Raw genomic sequence first — 22,853 nt, 5'->3', positions numbered from 1 at the left:
TGTCAGGTTACAGCATCTATAACCGACAGGAATTATGGAAGAATAAAAACTGGCTCCATCTTTTAAGAAGTCTTAGCTAATGTATTTTTAATGAAGCCCATAGAATTTTAACCAATGTGATGAATAAAAATAGATCAAAGTCTATGTTAAAATGAATGACAATAATGAGAAAAGAAGGGAGAGTCAGAGAGAAATCAAGAGTAACACAGATGGGCAGGGGATGAAATAAAAGAGACAAGGCAGAGAAACACCAAGTGGTGAGAGAGACCAAGATGAAGAAAGAAACAGAAGCAAAAGTGAAGAGTTGACAGAGAGAGAGAAAGAGACAGACAGACATACAGAGAGAAACAAATAGAGAAATGAGTAAGAGGTATGGAGAGAGAAAATCAGACAGAGGCAGAGTGAGAAGAGATAGAAGGATCCTAGAACAGAGAAGAGAGAGAAGTCAGCCCACACTTCTCTGTCTCCCTTCCCAATCATCCACCCTTTTAAAAAAAAATCAAAAAAAAATTATGTAAATTCCAAATTTCAATCATATCCACTTTGCTGTAATGGGAATGAGTGACCTGGGGTTTCAATTTCAATGAGTGCATGGAGAAAAGATGGAAGTTATTAGCACATGCATAGAAAAAAAGCTAGTGCCTCTCTAGCATCCTTCTGTCTGTTCCTACATCCTTTCTCAAGCTGATTTGAGAATTATCCACACTGTAAAGAAGAAGAAATTGAATCTAATAAGGCAAAGGCTTTGAACCAACAGAAGGAAACTGGTCAGCTCCATGCCATTCTCCTCAAGCCCCAGAGGACATCCTTCAAGGAACACAAGGATTCTTCCTCCTTGTCCTGGTTCAGAATACTCTCCAACCTCTCTGAGAAAATACCCCCATCCTTCAAGTCCCAACCACAACCTGCTCAGGGACAGTGTCTCAGTCACCTGTCATATGGGCATGCAGCACAGGGCCTGGTACACAAAAATCAGTAAGTTTCTGTTAAATGAATAAATGTACATTGGTTCTAGACATATATGTATATACCCACATAAATACATTACAAATATATTCACTATTTATATTGTATGAACTTTTCTAAAGAAGTCTGTTCCTATAGTACTAAACAAAAATGTTCTAGTACATTCTGAATCTACTCTCCTTCCAGTTTTCTCATTGATGTCATCATCATCTAAACTATCCACTCCAACTAAAAACTCTCTCACCTAATCAGTAAGGCCTATTGATCTTATCTTCTAAATATCTCCTAATTTATCCTCCATGCCATCTATCCTAACAAAAGGAAAATAAGACCCTCCTAAATGATCTCTCTAATCTTTTCTAGCCCCCACATTGTTCCCAGTAACCTTTCTAATCAAGTCACATTCTTTATGAGACATCTTCCAGAAAAAGCCATAAGGAAATAATTCCCCATTTCCTCAAAATTAACATCAAATTCCCCATTTTGGTATTGGGAACTTTCCCAATTACACCCAACCCACCTCCCATAATCATCTCCCACTAATCTCCCTCCCCATCTGTAACCAGTCCCTAAACCCTTCTGCTTTTCCCACACCAAGCTTCTTCCCATGGACATTTACATTTCCTTTCCTTCCCCCTTCTCCATGTCTAGATCTTTGAAAATTCAGCTAAAATTGCATTCTGTTCCTCAACATGATAATCATCCCTAGGGAGAGTTAGTTATTTCTTTCTCTGAATTTCCAATGCACTTGAAACATAACATTTAATATAGCTTAGATCACAGCATATGGTAACTATTTAAGTGCATATGGTAACTATTTAAGTATCTTTCTTCCCCACTAGATTATCAGTTGTACAAGAATAGACACTGTCATTGATGTTTTTACGTATCCCAGGGCTTAGCACAGAACCTGCACAAGTAGGGATCCAATAAACATGTAAAGAATAAATATACATACCTTTCTGTGCTTTGATTAGTTGCTTTCCAATTTCTAGCGTCACAAAGGCTGTGCCATTTAGAACTATGTCAGTTATGGTCTTCCAAGCATTAGGAGACAGTCTTTCAGTGGGAGAAATAAAATTCCCTGCTGCATTGTTTATCACAATCTAATAAATGATTAAGGCAAGTTACAGAAACTTAGATGAGGAAGAATATTTTCCCTAAAGGGCTTTTATTTCTGAAACTTATAAATCCAAATAATATAATAAAGCTAAAGTTCACAGTCTGCTATGAAAAAATACCATGAAATTTGGTTCAGTTTTACCTTTTTTGAGCCTGTGAAAATTTCCTATTATTATTTACCAAATTTTAGAATTCTAATCCTCGTCTCAAAATTAGGGTAGAGTCTATTATTAAAAATATAAATATAGATTAAGCATATCTACCATGTGACTATACTTTATTTCAAGAAATCTTCATTAAAATGCCTTTAATTTCTGGTATCATTTTGGCTTAATTTAGCTAATGAAATTCTTGGTTGATGACCTGCTTCTTCAATATCAATAATGATTCCACTTATTATCGGTGGAATATTATTATTCCACCAATAATACAATATATTAATATAACATATTAATATAATATATATACAATATATATTAATATATTATTGGTCTGTCTGAAAATATCTTTAACATAGAAAAGTGCTCTCTTTGAGACTACTGGAAGAAATGGTTTCTTTCCAATATGTGAACCAAACAAAAGCAAAATACCCATGCATATCTCAGGTCTTACAAGAAGAAATCCGGAGTTTTTTTGTAGGTTTTCTTGTTTGTATTATTCTCCTCCACTGACAGAGATAATCAAAAGTTATTTAAAAAAAGCAAAGAGCATGAATCATTTAAACTAGATATTGTGCTCTTGGATAACTGCTCTTATTTCATAATCTTATTAAATAAAGTGAAATCAAGTTTGTTCTATATGATTGTAAATGTATTTTTTAAGTACTCCTGAAAGGAAATGGTGTAGCAGTCCACCTAATCTATTCCCTGATTTAAACAGAGCTAGCTTTTTGCTAGCGATGGAAAATAGATGCTTCTTAACACAGCACTTGCTCACATCAATATTTTATTTCCTTAATACATCTTGGTAGGTGATATCAACATCAAAGGCCTCATACTTTCGCCTCATCACCATTACACTTACATCAGGATGTCCTATGACTTTGATCAGCTCTGACACAGTGCTTTGCACCATACCAGGATCCCTCACATCACACTGAATTGCATGAACCTGCAAAACAACAAAGAGAAAAAAAGAACCCTATTTTTTCAGACTTCCTAATCCATAAGCATGAGTAAATTATTTAAGCATGCTGTAATTCCTAAATCTGATTTAAGTAACTATTTTTAATGTACCTTATTTCCAGTTTGAGAAGAAATTTGTTCTGCAGTTGCTTTCAGAACATCAATTTTTCTAGAAATAAACACATGGTACTTTGCATGAGTTCTGAAATAACTTCATGTTATATTTTTCTTTTTAATTTCACAAATTAAAAAAGAGAATCTACAGCTTAATGACATGAATTTTTAAGACAATAGAAAAGCTATATCTACAAACAAGTTAGTTTGAAAGCATTTATTTTCTAGAAGTTAAATTTAAGCAATTTTCATATATGTAACACTAATTTTTTGAATTACTTCTAAGCCAGTTATTTTATATCTACTCATAGATTTTAAATTATTTCCTTAATTATATTCATTTCTATGTATTTCCTTGCCCAAGCCTGCTTTAGAAGGAAAATACATTCCTGGAATGATGTAAGCTTATGTTAAACTATAAAAAAACCTATGTTATGTATAAAATCTACGTTAGTAGATTTTAGATCAAATTGATGGGTCTGGACAACTATGTATTGTCAGAATCTTATGCTCTTGAGAGAAACACAAAAAAATAAACAATGTAAATTATGTAGTGTTACAAAGAAAATAATATTTTAACACTCTTAAACACATTACAACATGAAAAAAAAATGTTCTGGCCAATTTGCATTAAAGACAACATCTGAAAGAAATTCCTTTTGCCCCCTGTAAATTACATAGTGACTTGTCATTCAGGTTACTACTTAGCCTACTTAAAAATTGTACACTATTCAAAATTGGAAGAAGGGGTAGATTTTTTTGACCAGTCTCTAAACCTCTAGACTTACATAGTTATAAGGTACCGGGACATGCCTAAATAAGAAATTCTTTCCACATGGTCTCACCCTCCCTACATTCATCACAACAGCTGTTTTGAAATATCTGCCCATCTTATAGAAAATGGAAGCATTATATCCATTATCCTGGTACAAGGTTAACTATCCACTGAATCAGTAATTTTAATCACTCTCACTGAAAACAAAGCAGCCTCAATATAGTACTTTTTAACTTCATATACAGAAAAAATTCAATCACTGAATATGTGAAATATATATATCATCAGTTCCATAATCAATCATTATTTCTATCATCACAAATTATTTTTTTAAATTAATTAATTAATTTATTTATTTTTGGCTGCATTTGGTCTTCATTGCTGTGCACGGACTTTCTCCAGTTGCAGCGAGCCGGGGCTACTCTTCGTTGTGGTGCACGGGCTTCTCATTGTTGTGGCTTCTCTTGTTGCAGAGCATGGGCTCTAGGTGCGCGGGCTTCAGTAGTTGTGGCACGCAGGCTTCAGTAGTTGTGGCTCACGGGCTCTAGCGCACAGGCTCAGTAGTGTGGCACTCGGGCTTAGTTGCTCTGCGGCATGTGGGACCTTCCCAGACCAGGGCTCGAACCCGTGTCCCCTGAATTAGCAGGCGGATTCTTAACCACTGTGCCACAAGGGAAGCCCTATCATCACAAATTATAACTGACTTTTTCCAAGGAGATTTAGTTAAATAATCTAAAGGATATTTCATAGACGATTACGACGCAAATCAAACAACTCTGGCAAATAGTGTTTTCAATATTGTGGCACAGAATTATTCATCAATAGACTCTTGAGAGGCAACTTGCTGAGACTGACTTACCGGCTGGCTATCACACACTGTGCACCTAGGCTGGACAGATGAGTTGTCATTCCTTTACCAAGGCCAGTACCTCCCCCAGTAATGAATGCTACTTTTCCTTGAAAACTATTTGGTGGTAGCATCACTTTTTGAAAGGGTGGAAAGAATTTAGACTGAAAATCTTCATTGTTTTGATATAATATTTTTGTTCCATACCTAAAAAACTAAAAGAAAAAAATGAATTGAAATTTGCATACTTGTATTCCAACAAAAGATATGAATTTTTTTAAACATACTCTTTAATATTAATCAAATTCTTGGATTAACACAAACTCACTGTAAACACATTGGTACTGTATTTAATCAATTTTTATTCTTTTTCTGTTGGAATGTTAAGTAACATAGTAGAGTGGTTAAAAGCATGGGCTTTGGAGCTAGACTACACAGGGCAGAATCTTCTCCCTAGTCATGTAACCTTCAGCAAGTTATTTAACCTCTTTTTGCCTCAGTTTCTTCTGTAATTGGAGATAATAATAGAACCTTCCTCATAGGACATTATAAGGATTTCATGAGTTAATATGAATAATAAACCTAGAAAATTGTGTAGCACACAGAAAGCACTCTATAAATGCTAGCATTATTAGTCTATGTGTTTAGCTTAAATTTAACTTCAAAAAAACTTACATAAAGCATTTTTGTCTTTCAACAAGAATAATTTGGATAAAAATCACATTCCATCTTTGAATCACTGAAGGAAATTATAAAAAGTCCTTTATAAGATTTATTAAACCAAATGCCTCTTCCCATGTTGTCTTCTGGATAATAAATTTAGAACAGATAAAAATATTCGTTATATTTAAAATGGGGGGAAAAAAATCAAACCATTTTCAACTGAAAAATATTTATACTGCCCTCTTATATTTTACAGCTTACTCTCATATTACTTGTCAAAATCACTGCTATTCTCTCACTTTTAATTATGAAAACAAACTTTTAAGTGTTAACCATAATAACAAACAATAAAGAGCTAATATTCATTAAGGTTTACTATTTATCAGGATTAGAAACTAATCTTCACCACTCCATGAGATAGGTATTATTTTTACCCCATTGTTCAGGAGGGGCCCAGAGAAGTTAAGTATGTTGCCCAACTTGCAAAACCAAGATTATAACGACCTTGTATACTGCCTCTCTCTACTCACTGAGCTCCTACTGAGTTTAATGATCACACCAGTCGGGTATCTGATATTCCCCATCAGGTTATGGTTATAAGATTAAAACTCCAGAATCGATAATTTCCTGCTAGAGCACTCTTATAAGTTAAATGGGCTGCCATTAGTTGTTCTGAGATATCTAAAATTTACCCTAAGGAAACAGAAATGTAGTCACTGATTTAGGATAAGGCTATTCATCAACTAGAAATTGAACAAGAAAATGCTTATAATATGATGCTAAGAACCTAAGGATTAACCAAGATGGCGGAGTAGAAGGACGTGCTCTCACTCCCTCTTGCGAGAGCACCAGAATCACAACTGGCTGCTGGACAAACATTGACAGGAAGACACTGGACTTCACCAAGGAGGATACCCCACGTCCAAGGACAGAAGAGAAGCCACAGTGAGACGGCAGGAGGGGCGCAATCAGAGTAAAATCAAATCCCATAACTGCTGGGCGGGTGACTCCCAGACTGGCGAGCACTTATACCACAGAAGTCCACCCACGGGAGTGAAGGTTCTGAGCCCCACGTCAGGCTTCCCAACCTGGGGGTCTGGCAACGGGAGGAGGAATTCATAGAGAATCAGACTTTGAAGCCTAGTGGGAATTGATTGCAGGACTTCGACAGGACTGGGGGAAACAGAGACCCCCCACTCTTGGAGGGCGCACATAAAATAGTGTGTGCATCGGGACCCAGGGAAAGGAGCAGTGACCCTGGGGGAGACTGAACCAGACATACCTGCTGGTGTTGGGGGGTCTCCTGCAGAGGCGGGGGCTGGCTCTGTTTCACCGTGGGGACAAGGACACCGGCAGCGGAGGTTCTGGGAAGTACTCCTTGGCGTGAGCCCTCCCAAACTCTGCCATTAGCCCCACCAAAGAGCCCGGGTAGGCTCCAGTGTTGGGTTGCCTCGGGCAAAACAACCAACAGGGAGGGAACCCAGCCCCACCCAGCAACAGTCAAGTGGATTAAAGTTTTACTGAGCTCTGACCACCACAGCAACAGTCAGCTCTACCCACCTCCAGAGCCTCCCATCAAGCCTCTTAGATAGCCTCAACCACCAGAGGGCAGACAGCAGAAGCAAGAAAAACTACAATCCTGCAGCCTGTGGAACAAAAACCACATTTACAGAAAGATACACAAGATGAAAAGGCAGAGGGCTATATACCAGACGAAGGAACAAGAAAAAACCCCAGAAAAACAACTAAATGAAGTGGAGCTAGGCAACCTTCCAGAAAAACAATTCAGAATAATGATAGTGAAGATGATCCAGGACCTCGGAATAAGAATGGAGGCAAAGATTGAGAAGATGCAAGAAATGATTAACAAAGACCTAGAAGAATTAAGGAACAAACAAACAGAGATGAACAATACAATAACTGAAATGAAAACTACACTAGAAGGAATCAATAGTAGAATAACTGAGGCAGAAGAACGGATTAGTGACCTGGAAGACAGAATGGTGGAATTCACTGCTGTGGAACAGACTAAAGAAAAAAGAATGAAAAGAAATGAAGACAGCTTAAGAGACCTCTGGGACAACATTAAACGCAACAACATTCGCATTATAGGGGTCCCAGAAGGAGAAGAGAGAGAGAAAGGACCAGAGAAAATATTTGAAGAGATTATAGTCGAAAACTTCCCTAACATGGGAAAGGAAATAGCCACCCAAGTCCAGGAAGCGCAGAGTCCCATACAGGATAAACCCAAGGAGAAGCACGCCGAGACACATAGTAATCAAAGTGGCAAAAATTAAAGACAAAGAAACATTATTGAAAGCAGCAAGGGAAAAATGACACATAACATACAAGGGAACTCCCATAAGGTTAACAGCTGATTTCTCAGCAGAAACTCTACAAGCCAGAAGGGAGTGGCATGATATACTTAAAGTGATGAAAGGGAAGAACCTACAACCAAGATTACTCTACCCGGCAAGGATCTCATTTAGATTTGATGGAGAAATCAAAAGCTTTACAGACAAGCAAAAGCTAAGAGAATTCAGCACCACCAAACCAGCTCTACAACAAATGCTAAAGGAACTTCTCTAAGTGGGAAACACAAGAGAAGAAAAGGACCTACAAAAACAAACCCAAAACAATTAAGAAAATGGTCACAGGAACATACATATCGATAATTACCTTAAATGTGAATGGATTAAATGCTCCAGCCAAAAGACACAGGCTTGCTGAATGGATACAAAAACAAGACCCATATATATGCTGTCTACAAGAGACCCACTTCAGACCTAGGGACACATACAGACTGAATGGATACAAAAACAAGACCCATATATATGCTGTCTACAAGAGACCCACTTCAGACCTAGGGACACATACAGACTGAAAGTGAGGGGATGGAAAAAGATATTCCATGCAAATGGAAATCAAAAGAAAGCTGGAGTAGCTATACTCATATCAGATAAAACAGACTTTAAAATAAAGAATGTTACAAGAGACAAGGAAGGACACTACATAATGATCAAGGGATCAATCCAAGAAGAAGATATAACAATAATAAATATATATGCACCCAACATAGGAGCACCTCAATACATAAGGCAACTGCTAACAGCTATAAAAGAGGAAATTGACAGTAACACAATAATAGTGGGGGATTTTAACACCTCACTTACACCAATGGACAGATCATCCAAAATGAAAATAAATAAGGAAACAGAAGCTTTAAATGACACAATAGACCAGATGGATTTAATTGATATTTATAGGATATTCCATCCAAAAACAGCAGATTACACGTTCTTCTCAAGTGCGCACGGAACATTCTCCAGGATAGATCACATCTTGGGGTACAAATCAAGCCTCAGTAAATTTAAGAAAATTGAAATCAAATCAAGCATCTTTTCTGACCACAACGCTATGAGATTAGAAATGAATTACAGGGAATAAAACATAAAAAACACAAACACATGGAGGCTAAACAATATGTTACTAAATAACCAAGAGATCACTGAAGAAATCAAAGAGGAAATCAAAAAATACCTAGAGACAAATGACAATGAAAACACGACAACCCAAAACCTATGGGATGCAGCAAAAGCAGTTCTAAGCGGGAAGTTTATAGCTATACAAGCCTACCTAAAGAAACAAGAAAAATCTCAAGTAAACAATCTAACCTTACACCTAAAGAAACTAGAGAAAGAAGAACAAACAAAACCCAAAGTTAGCAGAAGGAAAGAAATCATAAAGATCAGAGCAGAAATAAATGAAATAGAAACAAAGAAAACAATAGCAAAGATCAATAAAACTAAAAGCTGGTTCTTTGAGAAGATAAACAAAATTGATAAGCCATTAGCCAGACTCATCAAGAAAAAGAGGGAGAGGACTCAATCAATAAAATCAGAAATGAAAAAGGAGAAGTTACAACAGACACCGCAGAAATACAAAGCATCCTAAGAGAATACTACAAGCAACTTTATGCCAATAAAATGGACAACCTGGAAGAAATGGACAAATTCTTAGAAAGGTATAACCTTCCAAGACTGAACCAGGAAGAAGCAGAAAATATGAACAGACCAATCACAAGTAATGAAATTGAAACTGTGATTAAAAATCTTCCAACAAACAAAAGTCCAGGACCAGATGGCTTCACAGGTGAATTCTATCAAACATTTACAGAAGAGCTAACACCTATCCTTCTCAAACTCTTCCCAAAAATTGCAGAGGAAGGAACACTCCCAAACTCATTCTATGAGGCCACCATCACCCTGATACCAAAACCAGACAAAGACACTACAAAAAAAGAAAATTACAGACCAATATCACTGATGAATATAGATGCAAAAATCCTCAACAAAATACTAGCAAACAGAATCCAACAACACATTAAAAGGATCATACACCACGATCAAGTGGGATTTATCCCAGGGATGCAAGGATTCTTCAATATATGCAAATCAATCAATGTGATACATCATTTTAACAAATTGAAGGAGAAAAACCATATGATCATCTCAATAGATGCAGAAAAAGCTTTTGACAAAATTCAACACCCATTTATGATAAAAACTCTCCAGAAAGTGGGCATAGAGGGAACCTACCTCAACATAATAAAGGCCATATATGACACACCCACAGCAAACATCATTCTCAATGGTGAAAAACTGAAAGCATTTCCTCTAAGATCAGGAACGAGACAAGGATGTCCACTCTCACCACTATTATTCAACATAGTTCTGGAAGTCCTAGCCACGGCCATCAGAGAAGAAAAAGAAATAAAAGGAATACAAATTGGAAAAGAAGAAGTAAAACTGTCACTGTTTGCAGATGACATGATACTATACATAGAGAATCCTAAAAATGCCACCAGAAAACTACTACAGCTAATTAATGAATATGGTAAAGTTGCAGGATACAAAATTAATGCACAGAAATCTCTTGCATTCCTATACACTAATGATGAAAAATCTGAAAGAGAAATTATGGAAACATTCCCATTTACCACTGCAACAAAAAGAATAAAATACCTAGGAATAAACCTACCTAGGGAGACAAAAGACCTGTATGCAGAAAACTGTAAGACACTGATGAAAGAAATTAAAGATGATACCAACAGATGGAGAGATATACCAGGTTCTTGGATTGGAAGAATCAACATTGTGAAAATGACTATACTACCCAAAGCAATCTACAGATTCAATGCAATCCCTATCAAATTACCAATGGCATTTTTTACGGAGCTAGAACAAATCATCTTAAAATTTGTATGGAGACACAAAAGACCCCGAATAGCCAAAGCAGTCTTGAGGGAAAAAAACGGAGCTGGAGGAATCAGACTCCCTGACTTCAGACTATACTACAAAACTACAGTAATCAAGACAATATGGTACTGGAACAGAAACACAGATCAATGGAACAAGATAGAAAGCCCAGAGATAAACCCACGCACCTATGGTCAACTAATCTATGACAAAGGAGGCAAAGATATACAATGGAGAAAAGACAGTCTCTTCAATAAGTGGTGCTGGGAAAACTGGACAGCTACATGTAAAAGAATGAAATTAGAATACTCCCTAACACCATACACAAAAATAAACTCAAAATGGATTAGAGACCTAAATGTAAGACTGGACACTATAAAACTCTTAGAGGAAAACATAGGATGAACACTCTTTGACATAAATCACAGCAAGATCTTTTTTGATCCACCTCCTAGAGTAATGGAAATAAAAACAAAAATAAACAAATGGGACCTAATGAAACTTCAAAGCTTTTGCACAGCAAAGGAAACCATAAACAAGACCAAAAGACAATCCTCATAATGGGAGAAAATATTTGCAAACGAATCAACGGACAAAGGATTAATCTCTAAAATATATAAACAGCTCATGCAGCTCAATATTAAAGAAACAAACACCCCAATCCAAAAATGGGCAGAAGACCTAAATAGACATTTCTCCAAAGAAGACATACAGACGGCCACTAAGCACACGAAAAGATGCTCAACATCACTAATTATTAGAGAAATGCAAATCAAAACTACAATGAGGTATCACTTCACACCAGTTAGAATGGGCATCATCAGAAAATCTACAAACAACAAATGCTGGAGAGGGTGTGGAGAAAAGGGAACCCTCTTGCACTGTTGGTGGGAATGTAAATTGATACAGCCACTATGGAGAACAATATGGAGGTTCCTTAAAAAACTAAAAATAGAATTACCATATGACCCAGCAATCCCACTACTGGGCATATACCCAGAGAAAACCGTAATTCAAAAAGACACATGCACCCGAATGTTCATTGCAGCACTATTTACAATAGCCAGGTCATGGAAGCAACCTAAATGCCCATCAACAGACGAATGGATAAAGAAGTTGTGGTACATATATACAATGGAATATTACTCAGCCATAAAAAGGAACGAAACTGAGTCATTTGTTGAGACGTGGATAGATCTAGAGACTGTCATACAGAGTGAAGTAAGTCAGAAGGAGAAAAACAAATATCGTATATTAACGCATGTATGTGGAACCTAGAAAAATTGTACAGATGAGCCAGTTTGCAGGGCAGAAGTTGAGACACAGATGTAGAGAACAGACATATGGACACCAAGGGGGGAAAACTGCGGTGGGGTGGGGATGGTGGTTTGCTGAATTGAGCAATTGGGATTGACATGTATACACTGATGTGTATAAAACTGATGACTAATAAGAACCTGCAGTATAAAAAAACAAACAAAACAACTAATACTAAACTTTCATTGGGTTATTTGTATGGAAATATGTTAATATAAATGTTTCAGACATTACATGAAATTTCTAAAAATCTTATATGTTCTGGTATAATGTTATGTCATAATCCTAGTTATTACTTTAAAAGGTATATCTCAGAAATAACTAATTTTCTTGTCAACTGTATTATTATGAACTTTCATCAAATCTTTAACCGTGGTCATTTTTAAGTCTTTTGTCATTTACAGACAGTTCTGGGTGTACTCTGATGCTTTTGTAAATATGTTCCTATAAAAGGGTTTCATCTTCAGGAAATTCATGGAAAAGACTCTGACAAGTACAGGTTTCTGCTAACTGACTGTACTGCTGAACTGAATGAATAAGCATTTTCAGAACTCTAATGAAAAACTGATGAACTCATAAAAGTGCTAACAAAAGATCAAGATGAAAAAAAAATTAATTACATGGGACTGAGTGAACTGATGAGGATGAGTATAATTTTTGTGACTTTCTGTTTGAATTAAAAAAAAAATCCCACAAGGACTCAGAGGCAAAGAATATAGAAATCAATTTTCACTGCAAAGTAAAGGAGCTGTTACAGTGGAGGATTACTGGACTGAATGTCAATATTATGACATAGTATGAGTGTGTTTCATGTTTGGTAATTGCAATCATTGTTGCTTTTGTTGTGGTCATCCATGTACAATGCTTGGTGTCAGTCTATTTATCTCTTGTAAAAAAAAAAAAAAAAAAAAAAAAACCTAACCTAACTGCAGTTTCAACCTTCCTCAGAAATGTAATCTTAATCAGTTTGGAATTTTCTGCTCAGAGTCAATGAGGTAATCTCTCAAATGGGACCTCTCCATCCCCCCGAAGAGGAAGAAGAGGCAATCTGCATAATAAAACCATCCACCCCCCGCCCCGCAAAAAAAAAAAAAAAAGATGTTAAGTAAAAAAAGAAATATACAGGATGTTCTTAACTATAAATAAAAAGATATGCTTAGAAAAAAGACTAGAAGAAAATAACAACAGTTAGTAGTAGATTCAATATTTACCATGTGCCAGGTCTACAAAGGACTTTCAACAACCCTATAAGGTAAATTCTATTGTTACTCCCATTTTATAGATGAGAAAACTGAAGCACAGAAAGGTCAAGTAACTAATTTTTAAAGACAAATAATAATAAGTAGTAAAGACTCAAATCGAAGATGTGTCTGACTTCAGAGTCCATTCATTACCTTTCACAGTTATTATGTATGTCTAGGTGATGGGATAATGGAAGATTATTTGTTCTTTTTGTTAGTTTGATTGGTTCTTAGTAATCTCAAAATCTATTCAATAAATATGATTTGATTTTTTAACCAGGGAAAAAAGTTAGTGAAAGATAAAATTTGAAAACATGTATAAAATAATTGTTAAAGATAAATTTGCAAATCTGGTAATCCTCCATGCCGGTCATTATATTTCGTTTACCTTCATGTTGACAAAGCATTTTTTGGTATCCTTTTGCCAAAGCATGATAATCTAAGCAACTTACAATAATCTTTCTCTGCATAAATGGCAGTTTTACTTAAGGCTGCCACCAACTCCAGAACTATTACATTAAGATGATGAATCAGGAAATTTGCACAAGTAGGCTGGTGAGTTTATCATTACCTAGTAATAATGAAAAAATGTGTTCTAATTTCCCAAAAGCGCTAAGATGAATTTTTATTTATTTAGTATTGATTTGTATAGGGAATTTTATCTGGTACTTTATGAAAAGATAAATTAAGCAAGATATTTGCATATAAACTTTCTTTTCTTATTATTTTAAAACATTTTCTCAACCTCATAGAGGAAAGGTTATAAAGGTAAAAATAATCGCATTTGAAATAAAAATTCCTAATAAGTGTCTACAATGTAACAGGTTACAACATAGCATAACAAACCCTTGAAAAGGGTTTGTTCTGATTTGGGAATTTGCTTGTATGAAAAAGTATTAGAGATAAACATGATATTATGATTATAGTGTTAACTCATTTTATTTATCTTCAGCATGTTTTTACTGAGCATTTGCTATGCCCCAGACACTGTTCTAGGCAATGGCAATACAGCAGTGAGCAAAACAGATACAATATTCTACCCTCAGAGAGATTATCTTTGGGGGGGAGGGAAGATAAATTAAGTGAAATACAGAGTATATTAAAAGCTAATATGTTGCTGTGGGGAAAGATAAGGCATAGAATACGGGTAGAGTGTTGCTATTTTAAATAGAGTGGTCAGCAAAGGTCTCACCGAGGTGACATCTGAGCAAAGACCTAAAGGGAGTGAGGGGATGAGTTGCATGGTCCTTTCAGGCAGAGGGAAAACTAAAAGCAAAGGCCCTGAGAAGGAAGCATTCCTAGCACATTAAGAAGAGTCAGAGGGCCAGTGTGGCTGAAGTAGAAGGAGGGAAGAGAAAGAGGGACAGGAGGTGAGGTCAATGAGGTAAAGGGGACTGGATCACACAGGCTGAGTCAACCACTACGTGGACTTACAATTATACTCAAGTGGGAAACTCTCCAAAGTTTTGAGCAGCAAATTGACATGAGCTGCCTTAAGTTTTTAGAGAATTGTTCTGGCTACTAAGTTGAGAATGGAATGTAGGAGGCAAGACTGGAAGCAGGGAGAGTAAGTATAATGTTTTTATACCAGGTCAGGCAAGAGATGATGATTTAGACTGGATGCCATCATAGAAGGGGTAAGAAGTTAGCAAATAAAATTACTTGCAGATGGGAAGGTCCCAGAAAATGAGGATATAGTGAATTACTATTGTACCTAATATTGCCTGATCCAATTATTTCTTCTTGCCTCAAAGTCCAACCTCAGCACACACTGACCTATTTCACTAAAAGCAGACAAAGAGGTCTCTCCCTTTGATCAAGGCCATTTGGCGGATAGAGCCTTTTCCACTTCTCTCACCTTCACCTCAATATCTCTGCTACTTTTTGCATTGCCTTTGTGTTTTGGAAAGAATAAGATTTAACTGTGAGCTAGAAGGAAATAGATATGAGTCAGACAAAAGGCATTAGTCTAAGTGAGAAATAATGAGGACAGCAGAAATCAAGACAACATTTACCACACATATTTAACATGTTGATTAGCCTGAACTCAGAAGCCAACCAACTGGAAATGGTGAGCAAGAAGGGAAGAGCTGAAGATGACAGAGTTTTCTAGTTTAAATAGCTGCATGTGGAGTGATGCTGTTACTGAAATGACTGGGCTGACACGAAAAGATTCAAGGTGGAGAATTGAAGATAACCAGTTCTGTATTAGAAATGCTCCACCTGGGATGCCTGTGGACTATTCAGGTGGAGATATCTAATCTGCAGTTGGAAATACAATTTTGAAGCACAGAGAATAAAATAAATCAGGGCTAAAGGTAAACGGCAACATCATTTCACAAACTGTGAAAGCCTACAGTTCTATCACTGTTTTAGATGAAATGCAATGTGGGAGTTTCCCCATGCTGGAAAGGATCAAAGTATAGCTGTCCCCTTACTCTTAACTTACTTATATTTACACAGGCATTTCTAATCTCAAAGTAAGTTATCATCTTAGGAAGAGAATATAGGACAGCTAAGCTTGCTGATTATTTTCTACCTGGAATTTTCTTTAAAAACTAAGTGTTGCCAAACACCAATGAAATGCCTTCTAATATCAGCTCTAGGAAACCCTGGCTAACTTTAGAATTCCCGTCCTTTTTAATGACCTGTGGGGAATAATCTGAGATCTAGATTTTTTTTAACATTAAGAAGTTAGCTTTATAGTTTTGGAAGGGAGTTTGTTTTGAAATTTCTTCACATTAATATTTGAGCTCTGAGGCTACCATTCATCCATGTGATTCCCTCCAGTGACTCCTTCACATCCTCTTTCTCTTCACCTAATATATTCCATCCCTCTCCAAGTCCCATGTATTTTACCTCCCCAGTCAGTATCTTTACTCTCCGTCCACTGCCTGAGTTCAAAGGTCCCTATCTTCCATCATTCACAAATACTAAGGGCCTATGCTACATCATCCATTATGTGGTCTCTGTCCTCCAGTCTCCCTTTACCCCAACATATCTGCAATGCTGCACTCCAGAGTACTGCAAACCTGCTCATGGTACTTCTACCCTTAAGATCCTTCAGTGACTCCCTGCATAAAGTCCAGATTCCTTAGCTTCACCCAGCACAGCAAGTCATTATGACCTGGCTCTTGTCCATCTCTCCAGCCTCATCTCCCTCTGCTTTTCCCCCTTGAAACTTATACTCAAAAAAACAAAATATGCAGGGTTCCCCAAACACAAATTGTTTCTACCTCTCTACCTTTATACAAATTGATCCCCACCAAAAAAAAAAAAAACAACAACAAATTGATCCCCACCATCACTCAACATTCATCATTCAAGGCTGAGGCTTCCCTAACACTCCCGACAGAATTATCATTCTCACCGCCACCTCTATAACTTAATCAAATTATCTGTATACCAGCTTGGAAGTCCTAGAGGCCCTTTAACATGTTCAAGATATATCACTTACCCCTCTCTTCCCTCTGGCTCCCTCTCATAAATGCTCTCTCTCAGAGAGTAGCATTTCCCTTAGCTCAGGGGTCAAAAATAGAAATCTAGGCTTCATCTCACACCACATACCCAAACCACTAAGTTCAGTTCATTTTAGTCCTAAATAGCTCCAACAACCACCCTTAGTTCAGACCCTTATCACTTTTACTTGCACTCTAGTATCCCCATCTCAAGTCTCACTTGATGATATTACTTTCCTGCTCACAATTCTGATGGTGCCATTCACCTCCTCAGCATGGCCCAATCTTCCTTCCTCACCCCCTACCACCAAACAATCACCAAGACCTCTCAATATATCTCTTAAATATCACCAGACTTCACGTCTCTCATGTACTGCCATCCCTTAGTTGAAGCCACCATGGCCTCTCATCTGGAGAGAAGATTACCCAGGTTGCCTCCATTCTCACCCCTATTCCCAGGCCTTCAGGACAAAGCTGTCACTCCTTAATGTGGCTCACAGGCTGCTCCCTAGCCTGTCTCTCACCACCTGCCTCCTTACTTGCTACCTATAATCTAGTCTGGGCCTTCACATAGGCCACTCTCCTGCCTAGAACTTTCTTACTCTTAGTCCTCCCCCTGACTGACTTCTACTAATCCTTCAGGTCCCAGCTTATATGTAAAACCCAAAAATTATACTCCTTAAAGTGATTTTTTTTAATTTATTTTATTTATTTTATTTTTGGCTGCATTGGGTCTTCATTGCTGCACACGGGCTTTCTCTAATTGCGGCAAGTGGGATATACTCTTTGGTGCAGTGCATGGGCTTCTCGTTGCGGTGGCTTCTCTTGTTGCAGAGCACAGGCTCTAGGTGCGTGGGCTTCAGTAGTTGTGGCTCACAGGCTCTAGAGCACAGGCTCAGTAGTTGTGGCGCACGGGCTTAGTTGCTCCGTGGCATGTGGGATCTTCCCGGACCAGGGCTCGAACCTGTGTTCCCTGCATTGGCAGGTGGATTCTTAACCACTGTGCCACCAGGGAAGCCTCTATACTCCTTAAAACTGTACACTTCTCCCACTGTGGATGGGAAATGTTTCTTCCCTAATCCTGATGTTTCGTTTCCCTACAGGAGGGGAGCTGAGTTAGTTTAACTCCAGGCTTCTTTTTGCCCCCTTAGTCACCCTGTCCCCCTGGAAATGGTTTATCTGACCATCAAATTTTGAGAGAATAATTGGGCATGAGTAGTCCTTCTTAAACCTTCTCCCTCTTGGGAGCTAGCTGCCCTCAGAAAGCAAATGTTCCTCCTCAGATGATAAGTCTGCCTAATTCAGGAAATCCAGTTAGCACTGGCTCTAATACCAAACTGTAACAAGTGATACTTTGGCCTCCATCTTTACTCTGGTTTTTCAGACGGGAGAAGAGGGATGCTATTTATTTGTACCCCCTCTAAGATCAAGAACACTCATCATAACACATACCATAATATACTATAATGTTACTAGATTCTTAAGCTTCCTGAGAGCAGGAATCAGCTCTTTTTCTCATGCTCATATTCCTAGTACAGTGCCTAACATATAGTAAATGCTCAATTTGCCACATAAATAAGTGAAGCCCACCATGCCCTGGTCCCCCAGAAACCTGTCCAGTCTCATCTCCATGAACTTCTCTCTGACTCCAATACTTTGCAAAGTCCACAATGCCAAAACACTTGAATTTTTAAAAATAGGTCATGCTCCTTCACTTCTTGATACATGTTATTCCTTACACCTAGATTATCTTTGGGATCCTGTACACTGCAACTCCTTCAAAAGTGAGCTCTAGGAGCCCACCTCCTCCATGAAGCCTTCCCTGCCTCCTCTAGGCACACACTGCTTCGTTCATATATGCATTCTAATAAACATTTGCATTTTCACAGTCTGTTGATGTCTGGTGATGACCCACTAGAATATCATTTTTCAGACATATTCTGAATGAGGATCTAGTAAGAAATATGCCTTATACACAACACAGTACATGCATTCAGTAGTGTGACAGATATTCCATATTTACTCTGTGCTATGAAATACTCTAGACCTGGAGATACAGCAGTGAACAAATCAGATGAAAATCCTTGCCTCCAGGAAGCTTATATCTGAAATTCTGAGATGAGTAAAGAAAGATTTCTTAGGCTTTCTGGATAGAAAAATGAAACAGAGAAAAAAAAGAAAGAAAAGGAAAGGAAAGGAAAGAAAGGGGGGAGAAAGGGAGGGAGGGAGAGAGGAAAGAAAGAAAACTAAAAACACAAACAAGAGGATAAAAAAAACCAGCTGGCCTTACACTTCTTGACAATAATCAGCATCAGAAGACAATGAAACAATGTTGATGAAGTTCAATGGGAAAAATAAATGTGACACATCCAAGAAAAATTATGCCTATCTACCCATCCTTTTACCAGCACAAACAGATGCCTGGAATGATGTTAGCCAAATGTTAACCCCAGTTATTTCTGGGTGGCCAGTTTGGGAACATGTGATACTTTGCTTGTTTTAATTTAACTATATTACTTGAATTCATATTGGCCAGGTATCATTTTTATAAAAATAGTAGTTATTACTCTTGATAAAAAAAAAGGAAAAAGATAGCAATGTGCACCACAGATATCAAAGAATGAATTTATGAAAGGAAGAATAGTAAATTTAAAAAAAAAGTTTCACAAAGTAAACTTAACCTTACTACATTAGGTTTTCTACTCTATTCCACTTTATTTTCTACTCCATTCCACTTTATTTTTCTTAAACTCATTTTGTTCCACTAAATTATTTCAAGGTCCATTCATGAGTTATTATCCATAACTTGAAAAATACACGAGGCTATTAGTTCAAGGACGGTAGAGATACTTTTCAAGTAAGGATCGCCAAAGAACGCCCAACACTTTGTAGGCACTTAATTAGCATTTCTTGATAAACTACTGAATGAGTGAATGTTTTCCTCATTAAAACTGAAAGCGGGACTTCCCTGGTGGCGCAGTGGTTAAGAATCGCCTGCCAAGGCAGGGGACACGGGTTTAAGCCCTGGTCCGGGAAGATCCCACGTGCCATGGAGCAACTAAGCCCGTGCGCCACAACTACTGAGCCTGTGCTCCAGAGCCCACGAGCCACAACTACTGAGCCCATGTGCCACAATTACTGAAGCCGGTGCGCCTAGAGCCTGTGCTCCACGACAAGAGAAGCCACTGCAATGAGAAGCCCTCGCACCGCAACGAAGACCCAACGCAGCCATAAATAAACAAATAAATAAATAAATTTATTAAAAAAAAAAACTGAGAGCAAGTTTCATACTTTTTTTAAACCTTTGCATCCCCAGGGCAGGCACAGAGACAGTTCTCATTAAACGCTGCACTGAACTGAACCCTACTAGCTAACAGCACAATACAGCACTTCATAAATAGGATGTATAACAAATGAAACATTTCTCAGTTTCTTGGTAACTAAAATATTCAAATCAGGGGCTTTAACTGAAAAAACTTGTATTTGCTCACAGAAACATGCTGCCTGGAACAATCTCCCACTTAACAGATGTGAAGACTTTTCCTTTCCCAGTAATTCACACCCAAGCCTGCATGTGCCAGGAAGGAGAGAAACACCACCTATAAGGGCCTCTATTGCCTTCAAACCCCCATCCTCAAAACTTCCATTTTTCTTAAGCAAAGGAATTTCACAACTGTCAGATTACAGTTAATTTTTAAATGAGTTCATTTTCTCCCTCTCATGCTGTATTGTCTAATTGTGTCAGAAGAGATGGGATACAGTCTGTGTGACCTTATTACTACAATCCTAATGATTTGTGTTTTAAAAAAAATTCTCTGAAGACTTCTTCTTTACAGAGCCATTGTAGGATTCAAATGAGAGAGTTCTTTAAGAAGGGGTCTGAAAATGTAGCTTTCTTTTACAATAACCTATAACCTAAATCTTTATAAGAGAAAACAATATCAACAAAACCCTAGCCTTGAACAAATTTCACTTTTTAAAAGGAAGTTCTTTCGTACTTCAGAGACTCATTATACCATTTCCTTTTGTTCACATTTGGAATTTGTCCATGTTTTTCAAAAAAGAAAACCATGGCTGCCCATTCTAACTGAAAAACAGTTTTTTCACAGTTGGCAGATTAATTTTTCTACCTGGCTAAGGAAATTGTGAACTCTGGTTTAGTTTAGTTTAGCTCACTAAGATTTTTTTTTTTAATTTAGTTGGGGGAAGGGGCTGTCTTGGATATGACTTTTTTATTTTCCTTTCTCTTTCTTCCCCCCTCCAGCTGTCTTCTCTTGCACACTTTATTTTGATTATTGGTCTAGTGGAGAGATGCTGACAAAACAAAACAAAAATATGAGAGTGAAAGTGGTGGAAGCCAGCCTGAGATGCAGCTCGCCCAGCATTATCTCTAGGAAGGGAAGTTTTTTATGTGAATATGTTTGTATTAATGTTTAACTGAACAATTAAGAGTTGAAAGAATTCCTTCATTAAAAAAAAAACTACAGATAAGGCCAATGCTCCCTCCGGGCCCCACTCCCCACCCCGTCCCTCTCCCACTCCCCACCCCGTCCCTCTCCCACTCCTCTAAAGGCCGGTGTGTACAGTGTCCTTCTGTCTTTCTACTTACACACAACTTTGAAACTACTAGGAATGGGAACCAGTGAGAACCACGGCGTGCCCTCCCCAACCCCATCCCCACCCCAAACACAAACATATACCAGGATTTCCTCCGACTGCACCCCAAGGCGACCTTCCCACTTAATCCAAGTCCCCGGGTTCCCGCTCCTCGCGAGATTCCCCAGAAACCCCAGTCCTCTGTCCTCTCTCCGCGAGATACCCTGTCCTCGCTCCCGGCGCCCTGGTAACGCGAGTCCACGCTCTGCGCTTTGCTCCGCTAGGCCCCCAGACAGGGCGTTTGCGGGGAAAGCGCAGGGCCTTCGGCCCTTCCAGCGCCGCCTTACCCGCCGAGGACCGCGGCCCCAAGCAAAGAGAACACGGCCTAGCAGCGCCATGTAGAGCCTCCCAACATCTGGCCGGAAATGCAGGCGGCGCAGGGGGCGGGCCAGAAATCCGAGAGCTATGAGGGCTGGGCTGGGAGCGGGCGGGCCCTGGCGGCCGAGGCGTCTCGCGCCCTTCCAACAGGGTCTGAACCCCAGGGCGCTGCCTCGCTTGGCCTCTCCCACGCTTTTTTTTGCTGTCTTTCCCTTTGTTGTCCCGATTGTTTTTTATAGGGCTGGTAATGGCGGTTTATATGTCCTTGTGTTGGTGGACGAATTACTGTGCCAGAAAAGTTTGAAGACTGCAGAAACAAAAGGCATGTATACACTGCCGGAGTGCTAATGCCTTTTCAGTAATTTGTTTATTCCTGAAGTGCATGTTTAAGTCCAAGCTGAACCACACATCATCAGAATAATAATATATTTAAGACAGCCTCCATATTCCTAAGGGGAAGTGGCTGAAATCTAATAAAAGTTGCAGATTCCGGGCAGCTTTGACTTTTCCAAGGACACATCGACTTTTATCTTATCGCCGAGAGACAGCGGGGCTCTGACCCTCCTGCTTTTGCTTTTTCTCTCTAAGGGATTAATAATATTCACTTCAGAATTAAGGGCAGATCTCTGGTTTATCATTCTTCATCTTAATGTAATGTACCTGTTGACATCCTGCATAAGCACAGATCACATTTCTTCCTCACTTCTAAAATGTGAATATAATTCATACCTAACTCAAGATTATTGTTAAGGTTAAAAGAGGATGCTTGTGAAGCCCTAACTTCAGACTGGTGACTGGTATGTGACATTGAGAGTTTACTAAGTGCCTTGCATTTTCTAAGTGCTGAGAAATTAAAAAAGCAGACCAGGATTGGACTTTCGGAACCTGGCCTGGCATTCACAGGTAGACCATGCTAATCTATTAGACATAAACCACCTCACAGAATACCAACCTCAGACAAGTTTACTCTGAGATCAGAAGGTGAGACAAAGCA

General features: G+C 38.3%; 1 protein-coding gene across 1 annotated transcript in view; it reads right to left on the bottom strand.

Moving 5' to 3' along the window:
- DECR1 (2,4-dienoyl-CoA reductase 1) overlaps positions 1-21,910 on the bottom strand; it is a 71,532-nt gene extending 49,622 nt beyond the window's left edge. The window contains exons 1-5 of the mRNA XM_061171544.1: positions 21,829-21,910; positions 4,961-5,163; positions 3,324-3,381; positions 3,112-3,198; positions 1,925-2,072 (exon numbers count right to left, since the gene is read on the bottom strand). Of these exons, the coding sequence (XP_061027527.1) occupies positions 1,925-2,072; positions 3,112-3,198; positions 3,324-3,381; positions 4,961-5,163; positions 21,829-21,879 (547 nt within the window). The 5' untranslated portion in view covers positions 21,880-21,910. The remainder of the gene's footprint in view (positions 1-1,924; positions 2,073-3,111; positions 3,199-3,323; positions 3,382-4,960; positions 5,164-21,828) is intronic.
- Between the last annotated feature and the right edge of the window lie 943 nt (positions 21,911-22,853).

The sequence above is a fragment of the Eubalaena glacialis genome, chromosome 17, assembly GCF_028564815.1.
Source record: "Eubalaena glacialis isolate mEubGla1 chromosome 17, mEubGla1.1.hap2.+ XY, whole genome shotgun sequence".
In the NCBI taxonomy this organism is placed as follows: Eukaryota; Metazoa; Chordata; class Mammalia; order Artiodactyla; family Balaenidae; genus Eubalaena; species Eubalaena glacialis.
This window is presented reverse-complemented; position numbering and strand designations above follow the sequence as displayed.